Source organism: Hylobates moloch, unplaced genomic scaffold (genome assembly GCF_009828535.3).
Source record: "Hylobates moloch isolate HMO894 unplaced genomic scaffold, HMol_V3 SCAFFOLD_11, whole genome shotgun sequence".
Lineage (NCBI taxonomy): Eukaryota > Metazoa > Chordata > Mammalia > Primates > Hylobatidae > Hylobates > Hylobates moloch.
Genome location: NW_026652286.1, coordinates 783,403 through 799,938, shown reverse-complemented (window position 1 = coordinate 799,938; position 16,536 = coordinate 783,403). Strand labels below are relative to the sequence as shown.

General features: G+C 46.5%; 1 protein-coding gene across 37 annotated transcripts in view; it reads right to left on the bottom strand.

The window, feature by feature from the left end:
• Positions 1 to 57: 57 nt before the first annotated feature.
• Positions 58 to 16,536, bottom strand: part of CELF1 (CUGBP Elav-like family member 1) — a 91,829-nt gene continuing 75,350 nt past the window's right edge. For 8 of the 37 annotated variants that reach the window (XM_058447021.1, XM_058447044.1, XM_058447046.1 and 5 more), the window contains 6 exons: positions 14,430 to 14,505; positions 12,845 to 12,973; positions 12,394 to 12,507; positions 10,620 to 10,805; positions 8,070 to 8,213; positions 914 to 7,349 (listed from right to left, as the gene is read on the bottom strand). In XM_058447021.1, the coding sequence (XP_058303004.1) occupies positions 7,222 to 7,349; positions 8,070 to 8,213; positions 10,620 to 10,805; positions 12,394 to 12,507; positions 12,845 to 12,973; positions 14,430 to 14,505 (777 nt within the window). In that variant the 3' untranslated portion in view covers positions 914 to 7,221. Of the gene's footprint in view, positions 703 to 913; positions 7,350 to 8,069; positions 8,214 to 10,619; positions 10,806 to 12,393; positions 12,508 to 12,844; positions 12,974 to 14,429; positions 14,506 to 16,536 lie in introns of those variants that run through there. The other 29 variants (XM_058447034.1, XM_058447053.1, XM_058447055.1 and 26 more) reach the window with 15 other exon arrangements.

Sequence of the window (16,536 nt, the reverse complement as noted above, 5' to 3'; positions counted from 1 at the left end):
GCATATAAGTTCTGATTTTTAAACATTTTTAATGAATAAAAATGGGGACGTGAACAAACGAACACCCAAATGCAGAACTTGGTAGACAAAATCTTCTAAAACCCCCAAGCTGCCACTTGTTTTTGAGAACAAGTGGACAGCAAAAGGGATCCCCAGTCTGGGAGACGCTTGGCTAAATCAAGTCTGAGGCTTCTTTACTTAAAGCCTGATTTCAGAGAGAACATTCTTTATTGCAGGGAAAACATTCACAAACTTATTTGTGTTAAGAATCCTTATTTCATAGAACATATCATGGGCTAGTACTCAATGCAACCCTCACTGAGAAATGCAACCCAAGACCCACTCCACATAGAGGGACACGTAGGAGAAGGCTGAGGCCTGGTCCATCCAGCACTATTGAGTAGTCCACGGGGGCTTAGAAGCCATTCAGGGGCCTTGTACTGAGGTCAGAGTGACGGAAGTAGCAGCTTAACCACTTTGGGCCAGAGCTTTAAAGGTCTGGAGGGAGGAAGACTGCCGGGCTCTGGGATTTGGTGCTGGCCAGCAGAGCCCTAGGGAGCAGGGACTCTGCAGCACTAGGGAAGAGATGTGCACTGGCAGGTCTGGACCAGCTCCGCTGTGTGGCAGCCGAGGAGAATAGGAGATGCTCAAAAATTAGGGTTGGCAAAAGAGTTTTAAGGTGTTTCCGCATAAGTAGAAATCCTGGAGAATACAAGAAGATGGGGAAGGCAGTTTTCCGGGGAGAAATTATGTTTTCCTTCAGGAGCTTTTGGTGGGTTCAGCTGCACACCTTCAGGTACATCAGAATGAAGCCTTATAGGGCACCCACACCCCCTCTTCAGGAACATGGCAACCCCACCCGCTCCAAGGACACACCGCCCTCCCCAACAATCAGTAACTCTGAAGACATCAGTTCTTCTCAAACAGTTTAATAGCAAATAAACAAAGGAAGGTACCACACTTGGCAGATACAAAATGACTTTTTGTCCATGTGTCTGTGCAATTAAAACAGATTTAGGTTCCCCATTGGGACAAAAGGAAAAACACACAAAAAAAGGAAGGAGATTCCTTTGAAACACATACTCCCTTGCTCCAAACTTGTAACAATTTTTCTTTTTAAATTCACTACACAAACTCTGTGATTAGGTAAGAAAAGCAACGAGGGCTCTCCTTGCCTTTTTTGAAACCATTAAAGTAAAATCCATAATTTTCTACAGAGTACAACACAAGTTCACACAAAAAAGACATCTTCTTTTGCAAATCAAAACAGGAAAGAAAGGAAAAGCTCAAACAAGATAAAGGAAAAGCATTTCTACGGCTGAATCACGACTGAGTTGATTGAATCCCGTTGTTGCTGCAGAACAGACTGTGCGTTTGGTCATAGTGGCAATTTTTTTTCTCTTCACATTGTGAAATCACTTTACATTGTTTTCTAGTAGAAAAGGCAAAAAACTGTACAAAACCCCTAGTGTTAAATACAACGTTTGTACCAATAAAAAACTCACACAGGTTTGTCTCCAAAATGTAAAGTTTCTTTTTTTTTTTCTTTTTAAATTATTCACAAAAAGCAGCTGGAAATCAGAAAGGCAGCTGCCGCTCCAGGGTCTCAAATCCATTAAAACCACCACAGAACAATTAAAACAATCAGAGAGAGAAAAGGAAAAGGAAACAACGTCCAACATTTGGCATTTGGTTTTATCCACAGGTTTTCCCAGAGCTCCTCTTGGAATTGAAAGCAAAATATATTGGCAAACACGGCTTCTCAATACACAGGAAGGGGAGCCTCAGTGCCTCCTGCCAACAGAGGCGGCTCTGTGCAGTCAGACTGTGGGGCACACAGCAGTCTCTCAGGCTGGGGTTTCTGGCCTCTTTCCATCCAATCACCCCTTCCAGGAAATTCAGCAGCCTACCAGACACTGGGCCTCTGCCTGGCTGCCCTTTCCCCCAGGCAGAGCGGCCTTGGGCATAATACCAGGCAACCTGCCAGCCCCAGAGCAGAAACCCTGCTGGGATCCCTTCCTTCATCAACCTTGGTGTGGAGGATGCTCAACAGCGCTTCCACCTCCCCCTCCCCAGCCCCTAGCTACATCTCTCCACCCTTCCCCGGATAGTCCTGCTTCCCAGCTCGCCCACCCACCAGCAGCTTAGGTCTGGGTGGGATCTATCATCAGCTCCTCCCCCTGCAACCTCTTCCCTCCACAGATCCACCCTGTGACCTCTCCTCTCCTCGCGCCTCTCCCCCTCCACTCACATTCTTACTCAAGTCTCCAAGACCCTGAGGCTGGATGGTGCCACAAGAGAAGAGGGTCAGTTTCCCTCAGGGAACCAAAAAAACTGGCTTGCTTGGCACCCAGGGACAGTAGCTGTTTGGCTCTTCACCCAATTTAAAAAAACAAATCCCTGCCCTTTCCTCCACCCCACTAGCTAAGCAAGAGCAGAGCTGTGGTGAAGAGCCAGTGCGGGGTGGCTGGTGCCCAGGGCTGTAAACAGTGTGAAGACTGTAGTATTGTGCTTGTCACCTAGGAAAAGCGCCAGCAGGTGAATTGCCGCTTGGTGCGCAGATGGCCTCCTGCGGGTGGTTGGGAGCGCCTTCCTTCCTCCAGGTGCTCACTGCCCCTAAATGCGCTAAATAAGCCTCTTACCCACCTGCTGCCACCTTCTAGGCTCTACCTCTGCTTCTCGTCTCTCTCCAGGCCCCCTTCCCACCCTCTCTGAGCAGAGCAGCCAGCCTCCTGGACGCCCCGGTAAGACCTGGAGGCCACATGAAGTGACAGTCTAAATGCACAGGCAAACGCTCTAAGGGCAATAGAGGAGAAAGTTGCCACTTCAAAATTAAACAATACAATCTTGAAAAAAATAATCAACCCTACAACAATTTAAAACAGCTTCTTTGAAACCCTTTTAAATCGATCCGTTTTTGCACAAACTATAGAAAACAGAGAGGTGAAGGTGATATATACGAAGGTGTGAAGAAACAGCAGGAAACATGCAAAACTTTTTTCTGGGCATAATCTTAGTAGGAGAGGAAAAAATTCAAAACAAAAACACAAAAACAATACAAAAACAAAAACAACAACAAAAAATCAAAGCATCACATTTTGCTGTGGAGACTGTAGGAACAAGCATGGGGCTGAGGGGAAGGGGCAGGCGGGATCCAGGACTCCCCACAGAGTCACTCACGGAAGAACCACGAAAGAAAAAGAAAAGAAAAAGGGCTGGCTGGGGCCCAAAGTGCAGCCTGCAGTCAAAAAGGAAAGGGGGTTCAGGTGCTCTCTGCAGCTGAGAACTCAGAAGAAAAACAAAAGAAAGAACAACACATGCGGCCTCCTCAAGCCCCACAGACTGTATCAGCAAAATGTGCTCAGGAGCCTCAAAGGTTTTAGTGACATCTTTTATTTCATTGTTTACTTCAAAGTTGTCTTTAAAACTAAGCACACAGAGAAACAAAGCCTAGAAACGGACTGGCTGTGTGTTCACAGAAATACAAACACCACGCGGTATGTGCTAGTAGGGCTGCTCTGAAGACAATTACAAAGAATTGGAATCACAAAATCAAGTGGTTATCTTATGAAGTTCTAGAAAAATAGATTTTTTTTATATTCAAATGCAAGTTTAAATATTTCCCCTTCAGCAGTCGTTCTAGCAAAACCAATTTGGCAGCACAAAAGGGAAAAAAAAGGAAAGAAAAAAAGAAAAAAAAAAACGAAGAAAGAAACAAACAAACATAATAAAAATACACGTCAGCATCAAAGGTCAACACAAGGTCAAAGGTGAGAGTTCAAGCATCAGAGAAGCTGAAGAGACAGGGATTTGGACGATGTACTTGACGCCACATCGACATGCTTTAGGCACAACGATGAACAAACGGCAGGAATCTAGAAAAAAAAACAAACCAGAAAGAGGGAGACCCACTGAGTTACACAGAGCAATACATCCAAACAAAGAGAGAGAGAACAGGAACACTCACTGTGTGTACAGCCCTGAAATGAGGTGGGCGGGCAGGGGTTGGGTAATGACAGGGAACTTTTGCACATGCTAACAATGGACACAGGGAAAAGTCAAAAAGGACATGGAGGACACCAAGAACACATCTAATTGCCAGAGACAGAAGGGAACCTAAGGCTTGGATTTTCCATGAAGCGCCCAACTCCTACGAGAAGAAGGTCTCCAGGGGAGCAGAGCCTCAGCCTCTCTCCCCCACTCCCTGGTCACAACCCAAGGGGAAGCAGAAGATGCTGGCTGGGGTGGGGAAAATTTTTCAGGGAAGAGGACCAGAATTTCTGCTCAATCTTATGGGGATGGCCCTTTGTTCCCAGAAATCCAAGCTCTTAGCTTCCACCCAGGCCCTGGCCACTCAAGTGGAACCCAGGAGACAGTGGTCTGGCTGCATTCAAGGCAAATCAATTTCATGATGTAACCCCGAGTAAGACACAAAACTACAGCAGAAAACACACTGTAAGTGAAACCTTCACACAACAGAAAAGGACTGCTTAAGACTTGACAGCGAGAGTCTCCACTCTGAGCTGAGCCCTTTCACACGTGAGACTTGTAGGGGAGCAGCTTCTTCACAAAACCATCTTTGGCCTGGGGAAAGAACTGTGCTCAAGGGCAGTGCTACTGCTGTGCTAACTCACTGGGCAGGGGGAGGAGAGAACAGAGAAGTGCATGGTCTCACCAGCTGTCTGCTCGAGCAGCCCAGGACCCTGCTGAGGCAAGCATTCCTTTTAGAAAAGAGAACCCATCAGCAGGTATGAAGCCCTCAGGGTCTGGGATCAAAGGTGGGTGGATTGCACCTTGGCCTCTTATGTCATTAGGAAAGGGGTTTCATAAGGTCCCAGAGCCCAGGACAAATCCATGGACAAATAATGGTGAGACTGGGGAAGCTGGAGAGAAGAGGGGGATGTGGGAAGGGAGTGGCGTTCTGGCTAAGGAGGAAGACAGAACAGAAGGCTAGGGAGCACAGCACCGGCAGCACCCTGTGGAGCACAGCTCTCTCCTCTGCCAATTCACAGCATTAACACCTTCCCCTTGGGCAGGTCAGCTGGGCTGCAAACGGGCCACAGAAAGTCAGTAGTTTCAATCATACACAGCACCCTGTGTGTATAACAATCACATTCTGGATTCTACAAAATCCTGGCCTTTTCCAGAGATATAATTTAGGTAATAAATATTCTCCACCCCGGAGCTGTATAAAACTTCTATAAAAATAGAAACGACATTCTTGGTTCCAGCCGGTTGGGATTCAGAACAGCGCCTCCCCAACCTAGCATTTTTTTCTTTTTTTTTTGTTTTCTTTTTTCTTTTTTATTTTTATTTTTTGCATTTATTTAAAAAATCCCATCATGACCCTGGAAGCCTTTAGAACAGTTTTATCCTTTGAAACACAGGACACATTTCTCCCAGTGCGCAGAATTTCAAGTTTACGTGGTTCAGCTTAAGAAGTGTATGTTTCACGTTCCTTAGAGGACAACAGACCCAAGTTATCACTATGAGAAAGGAACAGCTGTCCCAGCTTCAATGGGATAATCCAACACCACCAGCTACCTGTACAACAGTAAGATGGTCAATCCCTGTCTGTTACCCACAGGGACAGCATGACAAGGAGAGAGCCCCCATCTGACTTAATAGCAAACCAACCCCTTTATTCTTATCTCTGCCGCTAGGGGTCAAGACTGGTATTTGTGAGGTTTCAGATTCCAGAGACCCAGGGATCCTGTCCCCTGGCCGTGGCTGTAGTCATTATCTTAACAGGGCCACCTCTGCCCAGGTGTACATTCCCAACAGCATGTCCTTCCTGGTTCTCTAGCCCCACAGCACTTCTTAGAGCAGAGGCAGAGCCCAGAAGCTGTGTGGGTCACAGGCAAGAGCTGAAGTAAGACCTGCAGGAGGCGGCAGGGAGCTAACTGTAGCACGAGGACAGAAATGAACACGGTAACACTGAGGTAAATGAACACTCAATTCATGTGGAGGCTGTAAACGTCCTGATGTCACCTCTGCCTCAAGAGCAGAAAATGTGACTGGAGTGGTTACAGGAGGGGCCTGCCAGACCCCTGTGGGAATACTACATCTGGGACACCTCAATCAAGGAGGCAAGGGAGGATTTCTGGCCACTGGCAAATGAAGCATACTGGCTTGCAGGGACCTTCTGATTCAAGTACACCAAGAAACAAGCTCCTCCTCCCCCAACTAGATGGTATTGATCACTCTGCCCACAAGTGGTACCCCCTTCAGCAAGAACTGCAAGCCCTTCTTGGATTTGCCTTCATGAGAAAATTGTGGCTTGGGATGGAGGTGACATTCCTTGCTGTGGTGAACTGCAAGGAAGGAAACCAGGCAATGTATTCCATAGAGGCCTTCTTTAAAGAGACCTGTTGGAAATGGGCCATGGTCTAATTTGGTGTTGAAATAAACTAACCTCTTTGGCTGCTTCTCCCAAACTGCCACCAGCCAGGCAAGGCCAATCCAATACTGACTGCTGGCTGGGGGAGCTCGTAATGGGTGATGCCGCCTGCTTTTTGCATATGTCAGGCTAACAGGTGCTTTATTTCCAGATAATTGTCAACGCCCTTTTTTGAAAAGAGCAGCAGAAATTCCGGACAAGAATCTGAAAAATAGGTGTCAGAAACTATTTCCCAGAAGGCAGCTGTACAGGAGTTTGAGTCTCCAGCTGCCAGGGCATTAGGTGTCTAGTCACTCCACTCTTCCCCAAAGCCGCTCTGCTCCCCCACAGCTCCCAGGTGTCAGTTCTCATTCTGCCCACCCTCACACTAAGAGAGGTTCTGGGGGTCACTTTTTTGTTCCACTCAGTCCTCTCTCTTGGGGTGGTTTGGGGCAAATCCTGATCATTGTCTGTGTTAAATGTTTCCCTGTCCCCCTTCCCCAGGGTGGTTTGGTGTTGGTCCTTCTCAACACACACTGGTTACAAACACAGCAAACTTTAAATAAAGGAAAAAAACAAAACAAAAAAAAAATAACTCAGGATATGGCACCTAAACTCCAAAGTAAAACACTGGAAACCAAAGCACAAACTTGTCCTCTGTACGAAGCGAAACTCCCACAGAAGGCAGTAGCCGAGTCTTCAGGGCAAGCTGTGCCTGCGAGAGTGGCAGGGATCAGGGTCCAGGGCTGTCAACACACAGCCTCAGGGCTTCGAATCATTAAGGGTGCTCCTCCCCCACTTACCAGAAGACCCTCTCACTCCAGTCTCAGAGGGGAGCACGCTCAGTAGGGCTTGCTGTCATTCTTCGAACGTTTGAGCTGCACTTTAAGCCGCTTCATGCCAATCTGAAAGCCGTTCATGGACTGGATGGCAGCTTGGGCCGAAACAGGATTGTCGTAACTTACAAAACCTGTGTGTCCAAGCAGAAACCTAGGTGAGGGACATAGTGAGGCAAGGAGATTCTCAGTCCTCCTTATGCAAGATACCTTATGTGCTTCATCTCAAATCCCAATTTTATTCAGCAGGGACAAGAAATCTGGACATTATATCATATGAAAAATTAGGTTCTTAATAGTACCACTTAACATCTACATGGTAATTTAAAGGTTTTTTTTTCTTGAGACAGGGTCTTGCTCTGTCACCCAGGTTGGAGTACAGTGGTGTGACCACGGTTCACCGCAACCTTGGCCTCCTGGGCTCAGGTGATCCTCTCACCTCAGCCTCAAGTAGCTGCGAACACAGGTACACGCCACCATGTCTGACTAATTTTTTGTAGCCATGAGGTCTCACTCTGTTGCTCAGGCTGGTCTCGAACTCCTAGGCTCAAGCGATCCTCCTGCCTTGGCCTCCCAAAGTACTGGGACTTACAGACACAAACCAGGACTGTTTTAAGTTTTTTTTACAAACCATTTTCCATATATTATTTTTCTCTCTGGAGCAACAGTGTGGGTAGAAATCCTGACCTCCACTACAGCAATGAGAAACTGGCGCTCAAAAAGAGGTCATATGACCTGCCCACGGCCAAGTTAAAACAGCCCAAACTCATATTCACATCTTCCTGCAGTGAGCCCCTTCTTTCTCAGTGGTAAAATACTAATCCCATCCTGACACCAGAGAGAAGCCAACATACCAAAACACTTGCTCAGGTTTGTCTGCTTGTCTATGAAAACCTTGGCAGACACGACATTCCCAAAGGGCATAAACATCTGCAGCAGGTCCTGATCGCCAAACTCCTGGGGCAGGTGGTAGATGAACAGGTTGGCTCCCTCTGGACCTTCAAAATACCCAGGAATTGGAAAGGTATCAGTGTCAAACATGCTCGTCGCCCTGTACCAGTGGTCTTTCATTTCCACCTATGTTAAAACTGTCACAATCCCTAAAAATAGAGATTCATCTGGGGAACTAAACAGATTCTCTAAATACAAAGCAAGGAACTTTGAAAGGCCAAACATTAAAACAGCTTCCTTCCCTCACATTCAGCCAAGCTCCATCTCATTGAGGATGTGAGAAATTCTACCTGCAGGAGGAGGAGTGCTGGGATAATAAAGCAGGCCGACTTGTGTGTGGAGCAGGAGAACAGAGACTGTGGACTCAGAGAGGAACACAGAAGAGGAGGGGAAAAGGGTTATAAACAAAACAGGTCTCCAAATAATGCCTAGAAACCACAGGGACAGCAAACAGATTGGTAGTTGCCAGACGCAGGGAATGACTACAAAGGGGCACAAGGGAATTTCTAGGGGTGACGGAAATGTTCTTCATCTGTGGTGATGGTTACAGGACTAGGACTGTTTGTCAATACTCATATAGCTCTATGCCAAAATCAGTTTCATCATATGTAAATGGGAAAATAAAAAGAAATTAGTTTTAAAAATGCACTCATGATTAACACTGAGCTTAAAAACAGAATACACATTCTTCATCTGACTATTTATACTCAATGATTTTCTTTTTTTTCTTTCTTTCGAGATGAAGTCTCACTCTGTCGCCCAGGTTGGAGTGCAGTGGCATAATCTCGGGTCACTGCAAACTCCGCCTCCCAGGTTCAAGTGATTCTCCTGCTTCAGCCTCCCGAGTAGCTGGGATTACAGGCAGGCACCACCATGCCTGGCTAATTTTTGTATTTTTAGTAGCGATGGGTTTCACCATGTTGGTCAGGCTGGTCTCGAACTCCTGATCTCACGATTCACCCACCTTGGCCTCTCAAAGTGCTGGGATTACAGGCGTAAGCCACTGCGCCCAGCCTACTCAATGATTTTCTAACCAAAAGCTTTATTACAATTGCAGTCTAGCCATTCTCCAGCCACTCTGGCCTCCCTGTTTTTGTCAAACACATCAGGGAACATTGTTGCCTCAGGGCATCTGTACTTGCTTTTTTTTTTTTGAGAAAGAGTCTCGCCCTGTCGCCCAGGCTGGAGTGCAGTGGCGCGATCTCGGCTCACTACAAGCTCCGCCTCCCGGGTTCACGCCATTCTCCTGCCTCAGCCTCTCCGAGTAGCTGGGACTACAGGCGCCCACCACCAGGCCCGGCTAATTTTTTGTATTTTTTTTAGTAGAGACAGGGTTTCACCGTGGTCTCGATTTCCTGACCTTGTGATCCGCCCGCCTCGGCCTCCCAAAGTGCTGGGATTACAAGCGTGAGCCACCGCGCCCGGCCTGTACTTGCTTTTCCTATGCCCCTGTTACTCTTCTTTCTCTAGATTCAGGCATGACTTGCTTCCTACTTCCTTCAGTTCTCTGCTTAAATGTCAACTCAAAGAGATATTCTCTGAGCATTCTGCATAAAATGCAGTGTCTCTGACACTCCCTATCTCTCTTCCCGGCTTGTCATTCTCCAGAGGATCATCTAAAACACCTCATGCTTTCATTTATTTATTGTCTGTCTCCACAGTCTCCACTAAAATATTGGTTCATGCTACGGTTCTCCTACTACCACATCCCTAGGGGATATAAGTGATTCAGAGCAGGTGAGGGGAGATGAACCAGGACTTCTTTCTGCTGTGACAAGAGGACACTCATCTTTTTCCTACATTAGTGCTTATACCAGCTCCTGGTTATAAAAACCCAGTCAAATCTGAGCACAAGGGTGTCAGCAGGACTTTCTATTCATGTAAGTCACCTTCAGGCCTCTTTCTGGCTAAACAGTCTCTCCTAATTTCTTTTCTCCTAAATTGAATACTATTTGTGTCAAACGTCATACTTCCCACTCCATCAATTCATGGGCCAAACTCTGTCCCATCACCCCTCAGTTTGTCTTCAATCAGGACAAACATCAATCAGAAAGTGAGGAAAATGCCAAATGATATAGCTAAAAGGGACACTGAAACAGAAGACATCCAGACAGAAGATCCTCTGATAGATTTGCAATCTGTAGAGAAGACCTCCTAACAGAAACATTCTTGTCAAATGTGTCAGACCCGATAAGGTCAGTGTCTGTTGCTTCATCTATAACTGCAGCCCCATCCCAAGAGGGCACACAGAGGTTCTGATTTGAGCCACATCCAGAAAACATTTCAAAAGCAGATCACACTTCACAGGGTTTCTCAGTCTACACTTGACACTGTCGAAGAAAAACAACGGTCTGACGACCTAACTGGTGCCCTCAGCCTTTGCTCTGCCTTTCAGTTCTGGTATAGGAGGAATACCCACCCCATACCTGACCCCGATCTCCCTTTGCACTCACCTTCCTTCTGGCTTCCAGCAGCACCAATACTCTGCTGTGTCAGAAGATTCTGGTTGTACAGAGTGGGGAGCGCAGCAGCAGCATATTGCTGGATACCCGAGTAGGCCTGAGTGAGGGCCTCCATGGTGCTCCCGGTGCCATTGGAAAGGCCACTGCTGCCCAGGCCACCATTTAAAGCAGCCATTCCTTGGTTGGAGGAAGAGAAGGATTAATATACTAGAAAGACTAAACTGATGCCAAAGACAAGTCTACTTGGGACATCTAGAAGAGGGAAAACTCCACTCCCTCTTAGTTTCTCCCTGAGAGGAAACTATCTGACTGGTTAGATTTCAGGACATTCACCAGGCCTTGCTAATGGGGACGTTAAGAAATGCCGTACACGGGTGTGGTGCTCCCCATTACCTTCATCCAATCTGTGGAATGACGGCCTCCATTTTCTATCTGGCTGTTCTGCCACTTTCTCATAATGAGCTAGAATGCCATAAAAGAAGAGGCCCAGGACTGCGAACTCAAAGGGGTACATGTGATTTCTGACAAGATGTGGGTGAACCCTACCATTAAAACAGCAACTAACAGGTACTAAGTACATTCTATGTGTCATGTACTATACTATGCAATGTGCTCTGCAGCACTTTACCTATGTTCTAATTTTTTTTTGAGACAGAGTCTCACTCTGTCACCTGGGTTGGAGTTCAGTGGTACATTCATAGCTCACTGCAGCCTCAAGCTCCCAGGCTCAAGCAATCCTCCCAGCCTCAGCCTCCCAAGTAGCTGGGACTACAGGCATGCACCACTACACCCAGATAATTTTTGTAGAGATAGAGTTCTCACTATGTTGCTCTGGCTGGTCTGGAACTTGTGACCTAGGGTGATCCCCTGCTTTGGCCTCCCAAACTGCTGGGACTATAGGTATGAGCCACTGTACCTGTTTAATTTTTAACAACCCTTCAAAGTATTCTATTATTCCCATTTCAAAGACGAGAAAATGTCCTTAGAAAGGTGGTCCGAAGTTACAGCTAGCTAACGGACAGAGGTGGGATTTAACTCAGGTCTGATTAAAAAATCCCATGTTTTTTTGAGATGGAGTCTCACTCTGTCACCCAGGCTGGAGTGCAGTGGCACAATCTTGGCTCACTGCAACTTCTGCCTCCCCGGTTCACGCCATTCTCCTGCCTCAGCCTCCCAAGTAGCTGAGACTACAGGCGCCCGCCACCAGGCCCAGCTAATTTTTTTGTATTTTTAGGGGAGACGGGGTTTCACCGTGTTAGCCAGAATGGTCTCGATCTCCTGATCTCGTGATCCGCCCACCTTGGCCTCCCAAAGTGCTCGGATTAGAGGCGTGAGCCACCGCGCCTAGTCCCCATGATTTTTTTTTTTTTTTTTGAGACGGAGTCTCGCTCTGTCACCCAGGCTGGAGTGCAGTGGCGCAATCTCGGCTCACTGCAAGCTCTGCCTCCCGGGTTCACGCCATTCTCCTGCCTCAGCCTCTCCGAGTAGCTGGGACTACAGGCGCCCGCCACCACGCCCGGCTAATTTTTTTGTATTTTTAGTAGAGACGGGGTTTCACTGTGGTCTCGATCTCCTGACCTCGTGATCCGCCCGCCTCGGCCTCCCAAAGTGCTGGGATTACAAGCGTGAGCCACCGCGCCCGGCCCCCATGATTATTTTTAACTTCATTGGGCCACTGCAATCATTCCAGTAGTGCCCCTACCAGGGTTAAGATATGCTACCTGCACAAAGAATAGTCTGATGACAGCCAGGTGCTGCCCCTTACCTGCCAAAGAGCCAACATTGAGGCCAGCCGTTGCTCCAGCTAATGTCTGCAGGGCTCCAAGTGAGGCTATGGGGTTGACAGAATTACTGCTGCTAGAGCTAGGTGAGGACCCTGCTATTAGAAAGCAAGGAGTTAAAATTCAACCCATCACTCGCATTCTCGCCAAATACAAGAAAAAGTGTCACTATCCAAGTGTGCTATTTGCAAAGAGGTTTTCAGTTACTAATTCTAATAACTGTCCTTGCAGGACAGAGACAAATAATGGCCACAGCACATTAAAAATCAGGAAGATTTCTCTTAAGTACAGAAGATGACACTTGAAAATTTGTTGCTCATAATCTGACCTCTCAGGAAACAGGTGTTAACTATTTTCCCTCTCTGGACTCTGCCTTTAAACACAAAGGATCTGTCCAAGGCACATAACAGCACACTGGGTCATCCCCATGCTTACCTGAACTAGTGAGCACGCTGAGGGGACTGCTGGATGTAGTGAGAGCATTGGTACCACTTGGTGTGTTCTGAGCTGCACTAGCTGCAGCAGCTAGTGCAGCCAAATTCTGTAACTGCATTGCATTCAACCCTACAACATCCAAAGCAAGAGATTAGCCAGCAGATAAGGGTGCTTCATATCCATTCCAGCAATGACAAGCACACACTGGCAGAGGGCTGGTCCCTGACAAAGAGGAACTGTTCTAGATAAGCCTTACAAACATTACAGGGCTCCAAAAAAGATTCATATATCACTCATTAAGAAACTTGAAATCATTTCCTCAGAGAAGAGATGGCTAATCCAATAGCATACCACGCCAAGTGTACATTAATAAAGGTGTGGGCAATTAGGAAACCAAGAAAAACTGCCTACCATGGGGCCAGGAGCACAGGAGAACAATGCCAAAACCTACAGCACAGAATGGGACTGCATCCAGGCCCCTCACTCACACTTTACAGGGGATTCACTCTCTGTAATAGAGGGGAACACGCAGAAAACATGGCAGATGCAGAAGGCCCAGGAGCAAACAAGGGAGAACACAGGAGAGCATCAGTGACACAAAGAATAAAGACACTGTCTCTTGAATAGCAGATTCATCACCAGAAAGAAGAGAGAGGAAAAAGCACTGAGTGAAAGACCTTCCAAGTAGAGCCCAGGCAACACAGGTGAAAGGGGAGGAAGAAATCTAAACTGTGCTGTCGATGCTGCAAACCATTTACTAGACAATGGAAAGATGGATGGGGTGAGGGGTGGGGGCAGCAGAAAGAGTAAACGAGAATTAAAATACAATACAGATTACAATCTAGCAACTTTCCAAAAAATATAGCCAACTATAATTTCCTGAGACAAAGTGAACGACTATCAAAAATTTTCAAACAGTAAAATGCAGTTCACTGAAAACTATGCCTTTCTCAAATGCACATTTGGCCTAGCCTAAATCCAATGCAGAGGGTGTAGGCACAGGCAGCTTTGAAGCTGCCCCATGACCTACCCCCCACCGACTCCTGATGGCCCCTGGCTCAGGTTTGTTGTGGCACTCCATTCAAGTTTTCTGTGTACGTTAATAGCAACAACAAAATAGGAATTCACCTAAGAAACAACAAGTATAAGATACACAGGTAAACCAACTGCCTGGGTTCTAGAAGCTTCAAGGTAGGGCATTTGTATGGAAGCCATCTTTGGCTTTTCTGAAGTCACTGGAAAAGTCACTTTATAATGGAAATAAAGAGTTCTTGCAATTTTTTCCCCTTATCAGAGAACGGCCTCAGTCTATAGAAGCTAAACAGCCCTTTTCCATATTCTTCTCCAACAGTGACCTAAAAGGTTAGGAGGCACCAGGTAACGTCAGAGCAATGTGGCATCAACTAGCCATAGAGCCACTGTATAGCGACAAGGAAATTGAGTCCTGGGACGTTCATCCTAGGTCAGGTTTACATAATAAGCAAAAAAATGTTTTCACAGAAACGATGCCAAACTCCCAAGACTGTTGTTAGCTGGGTCTGCTGGCCTGGGTGCTGCTGCTCCTCTGCAGCAGTGAAACACTTACCTCCCATTGGGTGGAGGCTGCTCAGGGTGTTGAGGTTCCCAGAGGAGGCAGTCTGCTGAAGGAGCTGCAAATAAAGCTAGACATTACACCAAAAAACAGAACAAGAGTGAGAGTGAGGGCTGGTTCTGCATCTGGGATAACTCTACAGCACAGCAAAGCGAGAGTGCAGAGGCCCCCAGAGAGAAGAAAGTCAAAGACAAGAACCCAAGCCAACACAACAGAAACATGAGGCTTATGACAGCACAGGACAAAAAAAACACAGCTAAAGCCCTGGCCCAGAAGACAGTATGTTCACTGAATACTGAGCCAAGCTCAGTCCCTGGGCAGCAGAATTCAGCACAGCAGAGGACAGAAGTACAGCAGGACAATAAGCTAAACTTGAGCAGCTATGCAGTCAACTGTGATTATTGTCTGCGAATGAATGACTGCCATTTCCAGCTACCCTCTCCCCAGTTCTCCTTAGTTAGGTCCACACATCTCACTCTGAAGATTGTTTCCATCTGGATACTCAATTTCTACTTCACACAGCTATTTTAAATATCAAATCTAAATATTTCATAGTATTTCTTGGAGTCACCCTTTATTGGTCACAATGGACCACAAGACTAATAATCACTCCAGCTACACATCTATCCAACCTTATTTACTTCCTCCCCTCCAAATTGGTCTTCACTGTTGCAGATGACCAAATGACTGATGGATTAGTCTATACCAGGTTCAGAGTACGTTCTCCTTCAATGATTGTCCCATGACAAAGTAAGAAGGCCTGTCCCTGAGTTTGTGGCATTAGTTTGCTTTGTATATTGGCAAACCACAAACCTTCATCTAACCAGCTTGCTGAAAACTTTTGCTCCAACTAAACCCAATTAGTATTGTTTATGGAAAACTGGTATTCTTCTACAGGATCCTTTTATTCAACCTGTTTCCCATTCCTATAAACATCTGACCTGGTTTCTCTGTCACCGCGAATCCTTCCAGGCTAGAGATCATGGATAAGTTTCACGAGGTCTACAAACCTCCAGGAACAGAATGGGGGAAAAAAATGCACCTACACACCCTTTTTTCCTACTTCTCAAAGGATAAAAAGATGAAAACCAACTCCTCCAGGACAGTACAGCCTGGCTAACTCAAGTCCACATAGTCCAGAAAGAACCTCATAATTAATGATGATGTACTATCACACAGTCCACTAGCACCCACGTCTACAATTTTTTTTTTTTTTTTTTTTTTTTGAGACGGAGTCTCACTCTGTCGCCAGGCTGGAGTACAATGGTGTGATCTCAGCTCACTGCAACCTCCACCTTCCAGGTTCAAGCGATTCTCCTGCCTCAGCCTCCCGAGTAGCTGGGACCACAGGTGTACACCACCACACCCAGCTAATTTCTGTATTTTTAGTAGAGACGGGGTTTCACCACGTTGGTCAGGCTGGTCTCAAACTCCTAACCTCAGGTGATTTGCCTGCCTCGGCCTCCCAAAATGCTGGGATTACAGGCATAAGCCACCGCGCCCGGCCTTTTTCTTCTTAAACACCTTGGGCTATGTGTTCAGTCCTAACTGGTGGACTGTGAATACTGTACTTGGCCCCTTCATTTCCCCCCAAATGAGATTAGCTTTTAGGGCAGGAATCATGTCTAACCAAAACAAACAGAACACAGCTCTCAACATATGCCATCATGTACTTGCTGGTAGTGGCAATGACAACAAAAAGGTTAACCTTCCCTAAAAGGGGGCTCCAAAAGTCTCTAAGAAAAGCAAATGCACAGCATGTAGACCATTTTCAAAGCATTATCATTTCTGCAGATGACTAAAATCTCTCTGAATTTTCTGAACATATAAGCAATGTTTCAGCACTAAGAAACAATTTATTCTGTTGCAATACAACTGGACCCAGTGGTTCACGCCTGTAATCCCGGCACTTTGGGAGGGCAAGGTAGGCAAATCACTTGAGGTCGGGAGTTTGAGACCAGCCTGGCTCACATAGCAAAACCCTGTCTCTACTAAAACTACAAAAATTAGCCAGGCGTGGTGGCACGTGACTGTAATCCCAGCTGCTTGGAGTGGGAGATTGCAGTGAGCAGAGATTGCGCCACTGTTTTCCAACCTGGGC